This window comes from Thrips palmi, unplaced genomic scaffold (genome assembly GCF_012932325.1).
Source record: "Thrips palmi isolate BJ-2018 unplaced genomic scaffold, TpBJ-2018v1 HiC_scaffold_16, whole genome shotgun sequence".
NCBI classification, from domain to species: domain Eukaryota; kingdom Metazoa; phylum Arthropoda; class Insecta; order Thysanoptera; family Thripidae; genus Thrips; species Thrips palmi.
The window spans coordinates 8,678,892-8,696,681 of record NW_023144625.1 but is presented as its reverse complement, the minus strand read 5'-3'; the positions used below and the strand labels follow the sequence as shown (position 1 = coordinate 8,696,681).

At 49.9% G+C, this 17,790-nt stretch overlaps 3 protein-coding genes across 8 annotated transcripts; all 3 read left to right on the top strand.

The window, feature by feature from the left end:
* Nucleotides 1–1,138: 1,138 nt before the first annotated feature.
* Nucleotides 1,139–7,468, top strand: LOC117643069 (phenoloxidase 1-like). Its single transcript, XM_034381723.1, has 12 exons — nt 1,139–1,331; nt 3,860–4,031; nt 4,112–4,301; nt 4,535–4,761; nt 4,886–5,239; nt 5,310–5,411; nt 5,545–5,709; nt 5,784–5,939; nt 6,028–6,192; nt 6,275–6,413; nt 6,487–6,719; nt 6,922–7,468. Exons 1-12 carry the CDS (start codon nt 1,312–1,314, stop codon nt 7,156–7,158), a joined length of 2,160 nt encoding a protein of 719 aa, XP_034237614.1. The 5' UTR covers nt 1,139–1,311; the 3' UTR covers nt 7,159–7,468.
* A 144-nt stretch (nt 7,469–7,612) lies between these two features.
* Nucleotides 7,613–9,174, top strand: LOC117643066 (trypsin-1-like). Of its 2 annotated transcripts, none has more exons than XM_034381718.1 (5): nt 7,613–7,747; nt 7,840–7,958; nt 8,048–8,139; nt 8,486–8,738; nt 8,817–9,174. In XM_034381718.1, the coding sequence occupies exons 1-5, from the start codon at nt 7,690–7,692 to the stop codon at nt 9,126–9,128; spliced, it is 834 nt and encodes a 277-aa protein (XP_034237609.1). In that variant the 5' UTR covers nt 7,613–7,689; the 3' UTR covers nt 9,129–9,174. The 2 variants fall into 2 exon arrangements, with proteins under 2 accessions (XP_034237609.1, XP_034237610.1); XM_034381719.1 differs by having other exon boundaries at nt 7,645–7,747; nt 7,849–7,958.
* A 124-nt stretch (nt 9,175–9,298) lies between these two features.
* Nucleotides 9,299–17,749, top strand: LOC117643065 (SH2B adapter protein 1). Of its 5 annotated transcripts, XR_004587600.1 has the most exons (8): nt 9,299–10,612; nt 10,736–10,837; nt 10,973–11,097; nt 11,174–11,370; nt 11,449–11,642; nt 11,722–12,030; nt 13,482–13,537; nt 13,875–14,003. XR_004587600.1 is itself a non-coding variant. In XM_034381716.1 (7 exons), exons 1-7 carry the CDS (start codon nt 10,016–10,018, stop codon nt 13,986–13,988), a joined length of 1,635 nt encoding a protein of 544 aa, XP_034237607.1. In that variant the 5' UTR covers nt 9,299–10,015; the 3' UTR covers nt 13,989–17,749. The 5 variants fall into 5 exon arrangements, 3 of the variants coding, with proteins under 3 accessions (XP_034237607.1, XP_034237606.1, XP_034237608.1); XR_004587599.1 differs by having other exon boundaries at nt 11,722–13,537; XM_034381716.1 differs by lacking the exon at nt 13,482–13,537 and having other exon boundaries at nt 11,452–11,642; nt 13,875–17,749.
* The last annotated feature ends 41 nt before the right edge of the window (nt 17,750–17,790 follow it).

Here is a 17,790-nt window from a genome sequence, read left to right as displayed (position 1 = left end):
CGCGCAAAGCGTGCAGGCCGCGCCAGAAGTCCTGAAGCAAAGACGATTCGCGGGCAGCTTCATTTGGGACGTCCCCATCGCCCCTTCGGACCCAAGTTATGCCGACACGTCGATGGCCTTACCGTGTCATCCCCTTCCTCTCCAAAGGGCCACTCCCGCTCGGGCGGCACTGACGCAGACAGGGCGGGGCAGACACGCTGACGCACACGGCGAGCTTGGGCAGCTTGAGCGCGCCATGCCCGTCCAGGCCGTCCAGCGAGTACACGCACTCGGCCATCCGGGGACGGTCGAGAAGGGCGTTATCCCCGGCCGGTCCAGCCTGCTCTTGGGCGCTTGCCAGCATTGCGGCCCAGGCCAGGCCAAGCCCGGCCAGGCTCGTCCCTGCAAACCCGTCGCCCCAACGAGGGGCCACTGACGTCACATCGCGTCGCCCGCTGCAGTCCTACAGTGGAGTGGAGGATGCCCTCCACGGTGGAGGCAGAGTTAGGTCCTCCCACAGCATTTCTTTCTGCGAAGCACTCAGGAGGAAGGCAGACACATCTCGCGGACCCGAAGCCAGCTTTCGCCGCGGGCTTTCCCGCGGGCTTTCCCCCGGCTATTATCGGACCGTGCAGTGCAGCTCCGATAACGCGGAGCACGGCTGCGCCCCCGCCTGGGCTGCTTGAAAACAAGAATAAAGCGAAGTTGCAAACGAGGTGCACTGGTGGCAACACAAGCGAGACCGCAAATGCCCCTGCAACGCCAGCCGACCGCACTATGCAAGACTGCTAGGCCCTCCTCAAGGCCCTTCGCCACCCGCACGGCCGCGGACTGGGGCTGGGGGCTGCGCCGCGGACCGGACCACTGCGTGGCGGCTCTGGGCGGCACCGACTTCCCCGCCGACGGTCTCTGTGCGCAACTTTGGAAACCACTTCAAATCAGATTCAAAATAAAGCTGACGCCCGGACAAGGCTAAGGGTGGGGAATTCTGTCGGCTCGACTTGGGCTGCCTGGCGGGGCAGGCGGGGCTGGCTGCTTGCTGCTTGGGGACGCGGCCATCGGCCATCCCCCCTCCCAGACCAGCCCGCCCAGTCCGGCCGCCGCGCCGGTCTGCCCTGCCGTCTCGGAACCTCGGAACCACGGTCTCCTCCGCGGCCGCGGTGCCCCAAGGCTCGCAGTCGGTCTTCACCCGCCCGACGGTGAAGACTGCCATCTTCCGCTCCGCTCCGCCCCTCCAGCCGGAGGGCGTCCCCGAGCCAGCAACCCCGAGCCCTCTCCAAGAGCCCTCTCCAAGGGGCCGCTAAGCAGAGGCAGCCAGCAGCGCGCACCACCATGCATTCTGCGGGGATCCTGTGAGTAGTGTTTCCGAGTTCCCTCTCGACAAAGGGTTACGGCCGGGCCTCGCCGCCCGCACGGAGGCGCCACTGCCCGAGCCCTCCGTCGGGCGGGCCTTCACGGACTTCCCTCGCGACAGCCGAGGCGATGCCGACCCCCCCGCAGTGCAGTGGTGGGTGGCCGAACAAACAGAAATGCAAGCAAATCGGCCGCGGCCACGTCCAGGTCGGCTGGCGCTGGTGTGTCCGATGTCGCCGTGAGTGCGACAAGGACGAAGACAACGCCATCCCGAACGCGGACCGCGATACGTCGCGGAGTCGCGACCCCGCCGTGCAAGCCGTGCAAGGGTCTATCCTCTTAAGCGAAACGCGTCAGGACGTCAGTCAGTCAGTCAGTCAGGCAGTCGATCGGCCGCCTACTTAAAACAGCCGTAAAATCGTTCCAAAAGGACTGACATGGGTCCTCAAGTACATTTTTACGTTCAAGCATTATGATTCTGTGAAAATTTTCGTTTAAAAACGATGTTTTGTTGTTAGCAGCTTTTGTGAGTCAACCTAACCTAACCCATGCTAACAACAAAACATCTCTTTTAAACCACAATTTTCACAGAATTATAATGCTTGAACGTAAAAATGTACTTGAGGACCCATGTCAGTCCTTTTGGAACGATTTTACGGCTGTTTTAAGGAGGCGGCTGATTGACTGCCTGACTGACTGACTGACTGACTGACTGACGTCCTGATGCGTTTCGCTTAAGAGGATAGACCCCAAGCCGTGCAGGGTGTGCGGCAGGCGGGGCAGTGCAGGCACATCGCGTTCTCTCCTATCTTAGTTTGTGTCGACGATAGTTCACCCTGTCCTGGGCGACGTTGCGCCAAAACGGCGTTTTGCGGCGTCGCGACGCTTCGATGCCTCGATGTGTGCGTGCCGCGCGTCTCGCTCCGTGTGGACGTCACGCAGTGCGGAAGCGCGTCCAGCACACTGATTCCGAACATCGCTTTCGTCGCTCTGTCTCTCCCGCACTCGTGGGGCGTTCCTCATTAGTGCGAGAGAGACGGGGCGACGGCAGGCTGTGCGGAATCAGTCTGCAGCCTCTCACCTTGATGTTGTCATCGGGGTTTGACGAGCTCGGCGCCGCCCGGCCGTCACAACAACAGTGCGGTTCTCGGTAAGGCGGCACTGCACGCGCCACTCGCCGTGCCGTGACGTGCCGTGACGTCAGCGACGGGCGGGGGTGCCCGGCGTGCCCGGCCGGCGGTGGCCGGGAAACCCCCGCCGTGGATCATCGCCGAGTCTGGCCGCAGGCCGGGAAACGCGGCGTCTCGCCGTGTTTGCGCTGCATTAATTAAGCATTTCGGCGACGCGGGACGTCTCGCGTGTTTTGGGCCCCGCGGCCCGCGGCCAGCCGAACCCGCGGACGACGGGGACGACGAGGACGACGCGGACGTCGGGCCGCGGCGGGGGTTCGGCGCGGTGCGGTGCGGTTGACCGGTCAGTCGCGGCTCCGCGGTGCGGCGCGCTGGAAACAGAAACAGGTTGGCGGTGACGTCAGCAGCGTCTGCCGGCGTCCTGCTGGTCCTGGCGTGGCCTTGGCTGCGGCCGTAGCCTTGGGAGGCTGCGGAGCACCGCGGAGCACCGCGGAGCGAGTCGTCCTAACGCCCTGGCGGGGCGGGGCGGGTGGCAACGAACTGACAAACACACACACGCACGACTAGTCTGCCGGCCGGCCCCGGGCACTGCGAGCACTGCGGATCGTTTTGCCGCCCCTCGGCATTCGGAACGTCTTGGACATTCCTTTTTTTAGGGGGTCACTGTGTTCGCGCGCGAACCACAGCGGTGGCAATCAACCAAAACGACTATCGCAAAAAAAGCTTTGAAATTTACACTCTTGCCCATCCAGTCTACTTGACGTCTTTAAAGTCCCGGCAGACAAAGAACGTGTGCTGAACCAATAAACAAGTAACACGAATCCGCTTTTATTTGCAAACACAGCTGTTTGTGTCGAAGCTGGTCACGCTGTTTATAGCTGCCTGGACGCCGCGGAGGTCAAGGCTGCAGGCGCGGGGCGGGGGACGTGGTGTGCCCTACCCGCGTCCAGCCAGACGGACGGGGCCTGGACGCCCAACTCGTTGTTCCGAGGCGGCTGTCGGTGTACCTTGGCGTTTAGCGTTCATAGCGCGGCCATGCCAGGCCACGGCAGGGCACGGCAGGGCACGGCACGGCAGGGCACGGCCCGAACGCCTTATCCGAACACATACACTGTATTGCCCGGCAACCAACCGGTTCGTAGGTAGTTGGTGGTACCCGCGGGTTGGCCGGCTCAGGCATTCGGCCCGCTTAGCCATTCGGAGATACTTCGGCAATGCCGGTAATGATGGCCACCGATCCCAGACAGCGGAAATGGGCCTCCGTGGAGGACGCCGCGGAGGACGCCGCCGTGGAGGACACCGGTTTGACCCCGCCGCGCCGCCGAGGCCCAGAGACGCCCTGTGCGATCCAAGTCAGCGACAGCGAACGTGAAGGCGCCTTCTGTCTCTGCTTGCAGCAGCGTGGCCGTCGTGGCCCTCGCGGCCCTGTTGGCGCCCACGGCCGAGGCCCAGGCCAAAGTCGACCAGCTGCAGTACCTGTTCGACAGGCCCTCCGAGCCCATCTTCCTGCCCAAGGAGAGCGACAAGGGCAGCAAGAGGGTCTTCTTCGACGTGCCCAACGAGTACCTGGTGCGTCACCGACCTTCCCGTCTTAAGGATGTGCTTCCGACACACCGACTCGTTCAAGTGTCGTTGGTCTCTGCTTGCAGACGGACCGGCAGAAGAAGCTGGGCACGCAGGTCATCAACCGCTTCGGCGAGAAGGCGGAGCACATCAACGTGCGCAAGATCAACCTGCCGGACTTGAGCGTCCCCGGGCAGCTGGACAAGCGCGCGCAGTTCTCGCTGTTCCTCCCGGAGCACCGCAAGCTGGCCGGCAGGCTGATCGACGTCTTCATGGGTAAGCGTGAGGGGGCTCCACTGTTGCGTTGCACCGCCGAAGAGGCGTTTCATCGGCCTGTCTCTCTCGCACTCCCGCGGGACGCCATGTGGGTGTGACAGTGACAGAGCGACGAAACGGCTCTTCCGTATCAGCGTGCGTTCTGCGGTGATGTTTTTGTTTTCCTTGCTGTTTCGACGGGACATAAAAAGGGTGCGAAAGTGGATTGTGACGGCTGTGCTTCCGTTGGCCAGGCATGCGCAATCTGGACGACTTCCTGTCCGCCGCCGTGTACGCGCGCAGCCACCTCAACCCGTACCTGTTCGTGTACGCCTACTCCGTGGCGCTGCTGCACCGCGACGACACCCGCAACGCGCACCTGCCGCCCCTGGCCGAGCTCTTCCCCGAGAAGTACGTCAACGGCGCCCTCTTCGCCCGCGCCAGGGAGGAGACCAACATGGCGCTCGACCCCCAGCAGCGAGTAAGTGCCGTCTCTCTCACGCCCCCATGGCACGCCCATGAGTGCGACAGAGACAGAGCCATTGGACAGAAATAGGAAAGTGAGTACTAGAGCGTATCTAACCCATGGGGTGTGCTTCCTCCAGGTGCCGCTGGAGATCCCCAAGGACTACACCGCCTCCGACCTGGAGGAGGAGCACAAGGTGGCGTACTTCCGCGAGGACCTCGGCATCAACCTGCACCACTGGCACTGGCACTTGGTGTACCCCTTCGACGCGCCGCTCAACATCGTCCGCAAGGACCGACGCGGTGAGCTGTTCTCCTACATGCACCAGCAGATCCTGGCCCGCTACAACCTGGAGCGCTTCAGCAACGGCCTGCAGCGCGTCAAGCGGCTGCTCAACCTGCGCGAGCCCATCCCCGAGGGCTACTTCCCCAAGCTGGACAGCTTGGTGTCGTCGCGCGTCTGGCCGGCCAGGGCCTCCAACACCGTCCTGTCTGTGAGTACCGTCGCCGAGTCCCTCAGACCTCCGGAGCCACCGACAGTACAACGGCGCCTTGTGCTTCCAGGACATCGCTCGCGAGGGCGACCAGATCCAGTTCGACCTGCAGGACATCGAGCGCTGGCGCGACCGCATCTACGAGGCCGTCCACACCGGCGCCGTCGTCACGGTGAGTACCCACACTGTCTGTGTCGCACCCTCGCGGCGTCCCGTGGCGGTGCGAGAGAGACAGAGCGGCGCCACGATCCTTCCCGATCGCTCGGCCGTTCGACCGAGACTCACCCCCTCGTGTCTGTCCGCAGGACAAGAACACCCGCCTCAACCTGACCGAGTTCGGCGGCATCGACGTGCTGGGCAACATCATCGAGTCCAGCATCATCTCCCCCAACCGGCCGCTGTACGGCGACATGCACAACTTCGGCCACATCGCCATCGCCTTCTCGCACGACCCCGACAACCGGCACCTGGTGAGCACACTGTCACACTTGGGCCCCTCCTTTCCCTCCCCAAGCGCTGTCCCTCTAATGCCCCGGGTCCGCAGGAGTCGTTCGGCGTGATGGGAGACTCGACCACGGCCATGCGCGACCCCGTCTTCTACCGCTGGCACGCCTTCGTCGACGACATCTTCCAGGAGCACAAGCGCACCCTGCCGGCCTACAGCCAGCAGCAGCTGGACTTCCCCGGCGTGCAAGTCAGGGTAAGCCTCGCCACGTCAAGACATTTAAAAATAAAAAATGCCGAAGAAGAAGAATTAACCGGCAGGGCTATTTTGTGATCTTGTCCAGAGCGTGGAGGTGATGACGACCAACGCCCGCCGGCCCAACGAGCTGTTCACGTTCTGGCAGCAGAACGACATGGACCTGTCCCGCGGCCTGGACTTCACCCCCCGAGGCTCCGTCTTTGCCCGCTTCACCCACCTGCAGCACCGCCCCTTCACCTACCGCATCACGGTGAGTGGCGCCCCCGCCCGCGGCCGCCGGTCCCGGGTTCGAGTCCCCGATTTGACGAGCTCCTTTTTCGCGCCTTTTGCAGGTGGAGAACAACGCCCCCGGGCAGCGCGAGGGCTACGTGCGCATCTTCCTCGGCCCCAAGTTCGACGAGCGCGGCGTGCCGATGCTGTTCCGCGACCAGCGCAACTTCATGGTGGAGCTCGACAAGTTCCCCATCAACCGTGAGTACCGGCGGCCTTGCAATCGAGTTGCTCTCTCTGGCGCTCTAAATAACGCCGGCCGTGGCTTTCGCAGTGAGCCAGCGCACCAACACGATCGAGCGCCGCTCCACCATGTCGTCCGTGACCATCCCCTTCGAGAGGACCTTCCGCAACCTGGACCTCAACAGGCCGCAGAGCGGCACCCAGCTCGAGCAGTTCAACTTCTGCGGCTGCGGCTGGCCCCAGCACATGCTCATCCCCAAGGGCTCCGTGTCCGGCCTGCAGCTGCAGCTGTTCGTCATGATCACCGACTACTCCAGGGACAAGGTGGGTGTGGGTGGACCTTCGCCCGCCTTCGCCGCGAGGGCGAGGAGGGTCTAGCCCGTAATGGTAATAGTAATGACAGGCTAGGCCACATCCGCGCTCTGCCGACACGGGAGTGCTGCGGGAGTGCCTACCCTGTGTCTCGCAGGCGCTCTGGCGTCGACCGAAACTGATCTGACTCTCTGTCTGTGCGTGCGGCGTGCAGGTGGAGCAGCCCCTGGACGGCATGTGCAACGACGCCGCCTCCTACTGCGGCGTCCGCGGCCAGCGCTACCCCGACAAGCAGCCCATGGGCTTCCCCTTCGACCGCACCGGGCGCCAGGGCGTGGACACGCTGCGCTCCTTCCTCACCAGGAACATGTTCATCCAGGACGTGACGGTCAAGTTCCAGGACCGCATCGAGGCGCCCGCCAACCGCAACGTCACCGCCTTCCAGGGCTGAGGCAACGCCACTCTGGACCCACCCGTGCCACAAAGACTTTTACGTGAAGCCCGAGCGTTTCCAGTTTCTTCATTTCCTCCAATTTATTTTTAAAAAATCGGGCTGATAAGACTGTGATTTCTTTCTAAGCGGCAAGACTGCTGAAAAATAGTGATGACTCAAGTGATGACTTAAACGAGGACGAGACGTGAACGACTTGTCATCATAAAATACGGACGTGACAACAGGACTTCATTAAACTGCGACCTGTCACAATAAAAACACTCTGACACCTTACGACTTGAAAACAATAAAATGTTTGAAAACCCCAGCGATGAGTTTCTTTTTTCGACACAAATATCCCATTTTTCGATGGCAATTTAGGGCACCGTCTATACCCCGTGCTGAGCCCGTTCCCCTCGTGTGCGGAGTAGCGACGGCCGGTGCCTTCTTTGCCGGTGATAGTGGCGGGCAATCTGCCCAGCCAGGTGCCGAGACTCTCGAGCCAGGAGCGGGGAGAGGGACTCGCCAGAGGGCTTCTTCGCGTTCGCCATGGCGGTCCTCCGTGCTCTGTTGGTGACTCTGCTGGCGAGCGCCGTTCTAGGCTCCGGTAAGCGAAGCGGGGGGAAATCGGTCGGGCAAAACGAGCTGGAAACAAGCCGAAGCAGGGGATTTTCCGTGACGCCCCGTTTCGCTCTCAAGGCTTGCAGGGCTTGCAGTGGCCGCAGAGGGTGATGCGGCACCGACTCGACGTCCAGCGGGGAGGCGGCGTCGGCATTGTCGGCGGCGACTCCATCGACATCCGGGACGCCCCCTTCCAGGTGACACCCTCTCGCCCCCAGTGGCGTGCCCCAGTCGGAGCGATTCGTTCGCTGACCGTTTGCTTGTTTGCTGGCCTTTGCCTTTGCAGCTGAGCTTCCAGCTGTACGACAGGCACTTCTGCGGGGCGTCCATCATCAGCAAGAACTTCGCCCTGACGGCGGGGCACTGCGCGAAGGCAGGGTGAGTGCAAATGCCGTTTGGCGAGAACGAAGAACGACCTCACCGTGACACTTTCAAGTGTCTGCCGAGTCGGACCAATTAACGCTGCTCACTCGAATAGCATCCGATTGGAATGAAGCGGTCGCTGCAGTTATCTTATCGAGCGCGCGTCTCGAGAGTTGGACCATGCAGAGATTTGAGGACGTTTCGAAAACGGCGCTCCTCCCATGAGATTTACGTTCTTTCGCGACGAAAGAAAAAGTTGTCAAAATGAATGGCATCTCATTCCTAAATCGTGACTCGCAGACACATACCCTGGCGTCCGTTGGACGTCTGAAAATAACCCACATCCCAAACATCCTTCCAGCGTGACGGCCTCCTCGGGCTTCTTCCGCGCGGGCTCCACCAACCGCGACGAGGACGGCGTGCGGTACGCCCTGCAGAGCATCACCACCAACCCCAAGTACGACTCGGGCACCGTGGACTTCGACGTGGCCGTGGTGCAGATCCAGGGCGAGTTCCAGCTCGGCGACACGCAGCAGGCCGTGCGCCTGCCCGCGCCCGGCCAGGCCAACATCGAGGGGCTCATCGTCACCGTCAGCGGCTGGGGCAACGAATACGTGAGAGCGCGTCGGAGACGACCATGCCGGAGGACAAGAGCGTTCTGGAGTCGCCAAACGCCCCCTTTGCTGTTACAGGAACAGATGGGCGGGTCCGGGTCGCTGCAGCTCCGCGCCGTGACCCTGGTCGGGCTGACGCAGCGCGCCTGCAAGCTGGTGTACGGCAATGCCCTGACGGCGCGCATGCTGTGCGCGGGCCGCGACGGCAGAGACTCGTGCCAGGGCGACTCCGGCGGGCCCCTCGTCCTCCGCGACGCCAACAACGTGCCCACGCTGGTCGGCGTCGTCTCCTGGGGCAACGGCTGCGCCAGGAGGGGCGTGCCCGGCATCTACGCGCGCGTCGCCGACCCCGACCTGCGCGCCTTCATCCAGAGCATCGCGGGTGTCTAAACAGCGGCGTCTAATAAAGCACTGCAGCGTCCTCGCCGCTACCCTATTTTGGCTTTCCCTTCCTGGCGAAAAGATCTGAGGAGAGCGAGAAAATGTGGCAAATCCACTCACAACATTAAATTATGCCTTCCTGGGGCATACCGGGAGGAGAGGGTCAAGTCATGGCACTGAAGTTACTAGTCACATCAGGGTCACAAGGGTCACGCTATTTCGCGAGTTGAGTTACGCGCGCCCAGAGCCAGAGCAGAAGACTTCCGAAAACAAGTGAGGGTTTGTTATGTTCCCGGCGGCCATTTTCCTTCTTTCCGTTCATTTCTTCGATACCAACCACAACACCTAACAAATTCAAGTTGATTAGTTTTTTGTTTCTCTGCATGTTGCGCTCAATTACTGTGACAAAGGCGTATATAACAAATAATCTGGTTATTTTAAATACCCCGGAGAAAATTTCCTTGCATTCTCTAATTTCATAACGAATACCTGTATATTTTTCTTATGTTGGACAAACAATCAGTAATGTTTACGTGCCATCATAAAAAGCACTTTCGAGAGATTGTTTTTGCGTCTTCGCACGAATTGTTTGAATTTTAAGACTATTTTCTGCCGAGAGCAAGATTTTTCTCAAAATCAGGCTTTTTATGTGGACACAAATGCATTATCAGTGAAGAATAGTCCTTCTAGATTTGGACATTATTCAGTTCTAACCTTCCTTGTGGAAAGGTTAGGGTTAAGTTCTTTTCTGCTTGTGTGTAAACTGAAGAGAAATCTCATCGCAGGCAGTTTTATCACTGGTGCTTTGTATTGAAGAAAGCTTTGGAGATTTTTACTGCTAAATATGATACTTGAGTGAAGTTTTAGTGGTGTTCTGAACAAATCCGTGTGGTGCAATGGCTTCAGTCAGCCCGGAATCAAACTGGGTGGAATTTTGTGATAAACATGCCAAGTCCGCCGCTGCTGACTTTGCCAATGCATTCAGCTCCTACAACAGCAGCCACATGTCTGACACTGCGCGCCACCATGTATCCCACAAGGAGTTCCTCCGCAAATTTATTGACTGCTTCCAAGAGCATTTTGAGGCGGAGTGTGGTTCTCAGAATGCGGCTGCTGGCAAGAGTCTAGCCAATGGAACCCTAGGACATGATGATATGTCGGACTATTCTGAACATGACGCAGAGTCACCGTCCCCAAAACCTCAACCAAAGCCTTTCTTCCGCCGGTTGTCATTTAAAGGTCTTAAGAAGGGCAAGGCCTTCTTCCAGAAACAGAATTCAGATGAGGTTGAACTTTCACACTCCCATAGTGATAAAAAAGACAAACATTCCAAGACCAAACTTGCCAAAATTGTTGTTGAGTGCCGGAAAGAAGGCATCGTCAATTATCTTAGTGGTGAAAATCTTGATGGAACTGGGAAATGGGACAGATGCCGTCTTGCCCTCGTCAAAACAGTCAGTGGTTACATGCTTGAGTTCTACTCACCTCCAAAGGTACTACTATGCATTTATTTTTGAGAAGTTACCTGATTTTTATGATCTGCTCATCTTTATAGGCTAAAACTGTAAAGAATATGAAAATATTTTACTAACTAAATGGACAATTCTCTATTTCAGGCCCCCAAACCAAGAAGTGGGGTATTTTGTTTTCTTATACTAGAGGCAAGAGAGACAACAGCTCTTGAAATGCCTGATAAGGAAAACACTTTTGTCTTGAAGGTAAGAACTTTTTTTAACTTTCTCGAAATTGATGCACTGGATCCCCTGTAATAGGGTTGAAGGGATGATGACAAAACTTGTTAAAACCAAGAAGTGTTTTTTAGTCAATCACTGTATTTTGGTTCCAATTTTTAGGCTGAGAATCAGCAAGAGTATGTGATTGAGGCCCATGATACTGATGATATGAAGTCATGGCTAGCCACCATCAAATACTGCATGAGATCAACCACACAACCTGTACCGGAGCATCCGGAAGCCAAGTAAGGTCCTAAGATAATACTGGGGGATTTATCTCCCCTTCTATATCAGATCTGAAAACTACATTTCTGTCCACAGCTCTCGCCAAGGAGGCCCAAGTAACAGAGCAACTGCACCATCACTTGATGGTGACAATCTAGAGCATCCTCCAGAACTACCCCCTAGAGTTGTTGCAGCTAGTGGAGGTCGATCTACTGCAGAAACCACTGCAGGATTGAGATTATCTAGTAATAGTAATTTTGACATCTGTTCCTCACGCACTGATATTGAGACAAGTATGTGCTTCAGCTGCTCACTTATAAGTCATATAGTTCTCTAAAATGTTTTCTAATTATTGGGCCTTATCTTTAAAGCAGGTGAAACGGAGGCCGATTTATCTTGGATACTTAGGGATTACCCTTGGTTCCATGGAACTTTGCCTCGCTCTGAAGCAGCACATTTAGTCTTACATGAAGGCTCCACTGGTCATGGGGTTTTCCTAGTTCGCCAAAGTGAAACTCGTAAGGGAGAATTTGTCCTAACTTTCAATTTTCAAGGAAGAGCAAAGGTATTTTTTGTCCATTCAAAGTTTTCCTGTAATTGACACGCTGTTAAGCATCATAAATATATATTTTTGTGTATTTCAGCATTTGAGAATGACACTTAATGATCAAGGTCAGTGCAGAGTTCAGCACCTTTGGTTCCCTGCAATATTTGAGATGCTAGAACACTTCCGGGAGCATCCTATACCTTTGGAATCCGGTGGAACAGCCGATGTTACATTAACGGACTATATTGTGTCTGCAACTGGGCACACAGCACCAAACGTTTCTTCAAGTGCAAGAGGACAAACATCATCTACTCCTGCATCTACACCAACATTAGTGCCCTCTTCTCTTAACACCACTCCAGTGGATTCAAGGCCACGCACTGTGGCAATGTCAGAGGGAAGGGAGGTGAGTCATGGAGCGTATTGCTAAGCTTGTTTATTGCTATTCAATACAGCCTTTATAAGACTTAAATGAGTAGTTAATAATTAGAGAGCCTAAAACAATTAGCTATAAATAGGTTTCAATTAATCTTCTCTGGTTTGGAAAAAAAGTATTTGAGCTGAATTATAATTTTTTGTGTGCTGCAAATATGTAAGAAAAGATGAATTATTGGCCATCAATTGTCTTTCCACCACATCCCTTCAAAATTTTTGCTTTTGTCTAAATTTTACAATTGATAAATGGTCATTAAACAATCTGCTTTTCATCTTTGTAGCTTTTCATGACCTTACCTGTTCAAAAAATGGTTCGTTGAATGCTTGGCAATATAGTGTAGTTTATGTTTATTGCTCTATGATTTATAAGTGATGCTCTAGTTCTGCTGCTCCTCTCGAATTTCGCCTGCATGTTAAGCAGAAATGTACAATATCTCTTGGGGTCTCTAATTTCTCTAGTAAAAATGATTTGTGTAAGTTTGAGGAGGCACATCTTGCTTTGTTGGGCAAGATTTGAACTGATATTTGCTAATGTGTCTAATCAAATATTTTTAAAAGGGGTGTTTCCTTAATGGTAGTTTTTACCATTGTTAGAGATCTCATTTGTTGTGTTTCTTCATGTTCATTTGGTCTTCAATTGAGGAAGACAAACTGTGGTCTTAAAGTGATTGTGCATGTGTGCTGTCACTTTGCTTGGATAAGACTCTTTGTTTTTGTGTAAAGTGCATGTCTGACTGAAATATTTTGTTCATACTTGTTGCCTGCTGAGAACTTAAGCATATTTATTATTCATGGATGCTTCTAACAATTAATTATTAACAATAAAATGGTCGTAGCTGCAGGTGTTTCAATGCTTTTTGTGGCTTTTTGTTTTTAAGTCTGGATTTAAATTTTGTAGCTGGCAAGGGTATGCTGCTTTTTAACTACATTTTTAATGAAAAATTCTTTTTGAATATTGGGTAAAAGTGTTTTAAGTGATAATGCTGGTAAGTGTTATTGCACATTTTTAGGCTGTGATGTGTTCCTTGTTATTGCTGCAAGTAAAAAGAAAAATATAACTAAGTAAGCTGTTAACTGATGTTTGTGTTATAACAGTATTTCTTAAAAGGCATCTCTATTGTTCCATCCAATTCTTACCATTACTCATGACACATAGTAATTTATATTGTTTTGCACTGAAAAGAACATTCTTTTCTGTCCTGAGGTTTGCAAAACACTAAGTACGTGTACATTCAATGACAAAACTTCAATGTGTCAGCTGCCAATGAAAAGTCTGATGTCGGTTTGATTACAGAAGCAAGTAGACTGCGTTGCCCATTTACCCATTATTTAAATCGTTGTATTGATAAGCTTTGCACCCTTTTTTTTTTTTGCATTTGTTTCTCTATTAATTGTATGTATTGATGTATCGCATTTTTGTAGGTGTGACGCATTGGCAGTTGGGTTGCTAACAGCACATTGACTCAACTTTTTGCTTTGTGAGTAAAATGCACTGCGCTATTATTTGTACACTTCTTGTCCAAACTGAGTTCAAAATTAATCCATAAACAATGATATTTTAAGTGGCAAATGGTTTGCTGGATTCGACCCCAAGCATTTTATTTTTTAATAGAAAGTTAGGTGTGTGGAATATCTAACTCTTTTTCTTTTGTAGAGTGAAGCATGAAACTTTCTACAATTTGTATCTTTGGTATTATTTCTCTTTCTGGATAGCTTCATTAATATGTGAAACAGTGATGTGCAAACTCTGTTACCTTTCTACCATGAAACTGTGTTTTGTCTTGTACTGATTCTGCTCCTGTAATGTTTGAACAGGTGGTGGTGCTAGGGGGCTCCATTCGCACACGTACTGAATCATTAGAGCAAATTCCTAGTCGTCAAAACCAGGGCACAGGGCGAGCTGTGGAAAACACCTACAGTTTTGTGTAAGGTTGTTACTTGTGAAATCTCAGCGATCTACAATTCTGAGATTTTATCTTTTATTTAAACCTTACCTTGCTGTGCCTTCGCAACTTGTTCAGCCTAGTCGTTAAAGATGTTCCTTTTTGAATGTGAGAGTAGATAGATCTTCAATCCTCTTGTGAGTGGCGTAGTTTGCTTTCAATGTTCCTGATTTGTTTGTGAACTATTCAATTTGAGGCTTTTAGTAGAAAAGAACATTGAATATCCAAAAAAAGGAATAGTTTGAAAACACGAACATTGTTTTAAAGCTTTTTAAATGTGTGTGTGTAGATGCTTCTATGTGGTAATGAAAATAGCATACCTCCTGGATGGATGAACTGTAGTTCATAATTACATGTGGGCATGTATCTCCAATCAAGGATCCTCTTCCAGTCTACTGCTAATGATGCAGCACCTTCTCATTGTGTTCCAAAAGTGTTTGTTTTGCTGTCTTCTGCTCTAATAATGACATCCTGTTATAGTCAAATAGTCATTATTTCAGTGGTAGTCACTGGGTGAATTTAAAAAAAAGGGAAAAAAAAAGAATGTTATGGATGGCTTGGATATTGCATTTGAACACATTCCTATATATTTTGTACTCTAGTTACAAATTTGTTTCAGTTTAATCTTCCTCCTGTTTTTCTGTCTTGTGTGGCTGAAAATTTCATGTCAACTGTTCCACTACATACCTTTCCCAAGTACTGTAGCTCCTTAATAGTATTTGTGGTCTATTATTCATGAACTTGTTTTGACTACCTGGAATGTTTGTATCATTGTTACACAACCCACATTATGGCTTGTGCTTTTCTTTATCATTTAGGAAACTTAATATGTACATCTAATCTGCTCCGAAGTTAGGGACCATGTGCGGTGAAGACTTCTTCACACAAGGCCTAACTGTGTGTCTTGTGCCTATTTGATGATTTTGTTTTTGTATGTAAGCTTTAGCTTGTGTAATATTTTAGTAGCAAAACCATGTTTTCAACATACTCTTTTGAGTAAAATTTTATCTGATCAATAAGTTCCTCTGTTTCACTAATAAAATATCTAGTGTTTTTCCATAGCTGAACAGATTTTATGTTTTATATGAACTTTTTCCATTTCTTCTGTGTCCATTAATATTATATTGTAGAGAAATTTGTATCGCTCATAACGTGTGAAACTTTCTTTATATTTTACATTTTTAAGTTCTCAATGCTTCGATTTTCCTAATTTGATGCTTATCTTTAATATGTTTATTAAAGTAGCTTTTTGACAAGCAACTTCTCCAGTGCAATTGATCATTACATGTGCCATAACTTCTCTTGTGGGAAATTACTGAGTAACTAGAATTTTTATCCTAATGCCCTTTTGTATTTGCAATGTCATGAACACAAACAAGGGATCTAGTTCATTGCTGAGTAAAAGTAGAACAGTTTGAATGAAGGTTATCTGTATCGTCCATTTTCTTTGGTCTTGTTTTACGTATACTGTTCTGTTACCTATTGATTTTATTCTTGTAATGTTTTCTTCAAGGCAATTAAGTATAGACCACAGAACAACTAAATGTACTAAAAGAAATTTGCAAAGCTACTGCATTTTCTTGCAATTTTTCTTTTTACCTTATCCTTGTCTGAATGTGTTCGAGGGGCTTTATAATGATGGGTTTGTAATGAGCCAATGGAAGTAATGGCTCAAAAGTAAAATCCATTGTTGGGATGAAGTGTATTACTATTGAATAAGTTACTTTTATTCAACTCAGGAAAAGTGTTAGTAAGTGATATGTTGTTGATGTTTGTCATTGTTATTGTTGTTGTTATTCTGTATCATGTTATGTTGTTACTAATGATCAAGTGTTCAAATCTCTTTATGGACCGTGCAATGGACTTTTTAGCTTCCTAGATAGACTCCGTGCTCAAGCTCAACTAATTTTCTTAGATTTTCTAGCAGATGTCATTTCGATCAAATTTTGCCAATCGCCTTTGCACAGATTGCTGTTAGTCTGTGACTTAGTTTCAGTGATGGCATTTACACAATTCACAAAACACATCAAGTGCGGTGTGACCCTCATCATACTATGGTCACACATGAATTGATTTGCTACCCTTTGCCATCTGACATGCTAACATACTAACATATCAATTCGTTGGTACTTTTTTTCTTGTCTGAGTTTTTTTTTTAAGAAGAGGGAAAAAAGATTTTTTTAATCTGTAACTCAGTACACAGCCTATCCTTTCACTTTTTAAAATAAAACAACAACATGGTGTTGTTAGTTTTATGAATTTAGTTCAATTTATGTGTCTGTGCTTTTGTCTTTGGAAGGCTTCTGTTGTTACTGGGCTCATAATTTAGACTTCACGTTTCTCCAAATTGCTGATAAGGGGGACATTGGGTTGTAAATTAGGTGTTAAGTTCAGTGAAGGCTGATGATGAACCATGAATAAGGCTGAGATGTCTTCACAGATCACTGCTGAAGAAATAGTGATGAGAAATTGAATAACTTTTACATTTATATTGAACACAGATGTAGCCCATTAAAGTGTAGATTTTTCATCCCTTTCATTATCCTTCTTAGAAAGGTCAGCACAGCATTGAACTCTGTGTAATATTTTATTGAACTTTTAATTGTGCCTGTATTGTATGTGTGTCCACAGTATAGGGGCTGTCTTAACCCCTGTTAGTCGGATGTAGCTGAAAAGCCCAATAGTATCCCTGCTTTGTTTTTGTTTGTTCAATGTTCAACTTTTCAGGAGAATAATTGAATTGTCTATTCTTATGAGGCATATTCTAATAAAGTGGAGGAATAGCATTCACTCACTAGGCTTAAGGAAAAAATGGCAATGCTTTAGAAGCTAGTAAGTGTAAGTTTTATTGTATGCCTTTTAGTTACTTGAGTACCTTAACACCAGTGCATGAAATTTTGCAGGCTTGCGGACTGTGTGCATTGCCAAATTATGTGATTTTAAATCAGTTTTTTTCTGTATATCCCTGTTACAAAGTATTTATTGTAATTATTTTTCTAGAAAATCAAGACCCAACTATTGGTGGTGTAATTTTTTTTTTTTTGAATGCGTTTGTAAATTTGTTGTAAAGTATTGACATTCTAGTCCAAGATCAGTGGTAGCTGTGTGTGGTGCGAAATGTGTATTCTAGAACATCTTATTTGTGCACAATCTTAAAAGTAATAAGCAAGAAGGTTTTTATTTTGTAAATCTGCAGTCATGTAATAGCATTTTACTGTTATTAGCAGGAATTTGTTGTGACATGTTCCTTCAATCGCTTGTGCTCTTATTAAAATACTCCATTTTATGCTCTCTCACAAAACCAAAAATCCATTTCAAAATCTTGGTCTGTTTCTTTAAATTGTAATAGAATTTTCATTTTTTAAAGTTTTTAGAAATTGTACTCATAGAAACTGACTACTTACTCTTCTGTCTAAACTCAAAGTGCACATTTCTGAGCACTTTGTAGGAGTTCTTGTTCAGAATACTTTTCACATTGACGTTCAAGGATATCTACTCCACATAAAGAGCTATAAAACAGTCCTTGTAGACTTTTCTAAACTACCAATGGCTTAAAACAACTATATTTCAAAATATTTTAATGGAAAATTATGTGTGTCAGATGTAATTTATGGTACAGCAAGTGCATTACCATCTTTTGGTAAAAGTTGCTTATTGTCTGATTGTTTTCTTTTGTTTCTTTTTGGTGTAATGTGTACATATTGTACTCAAAGAAAATAAAGTCTAACTTAGTGAACATATACCCAACATACTTCAAGGACCATTTCGGCCTCAAACAGTCTTTTTCC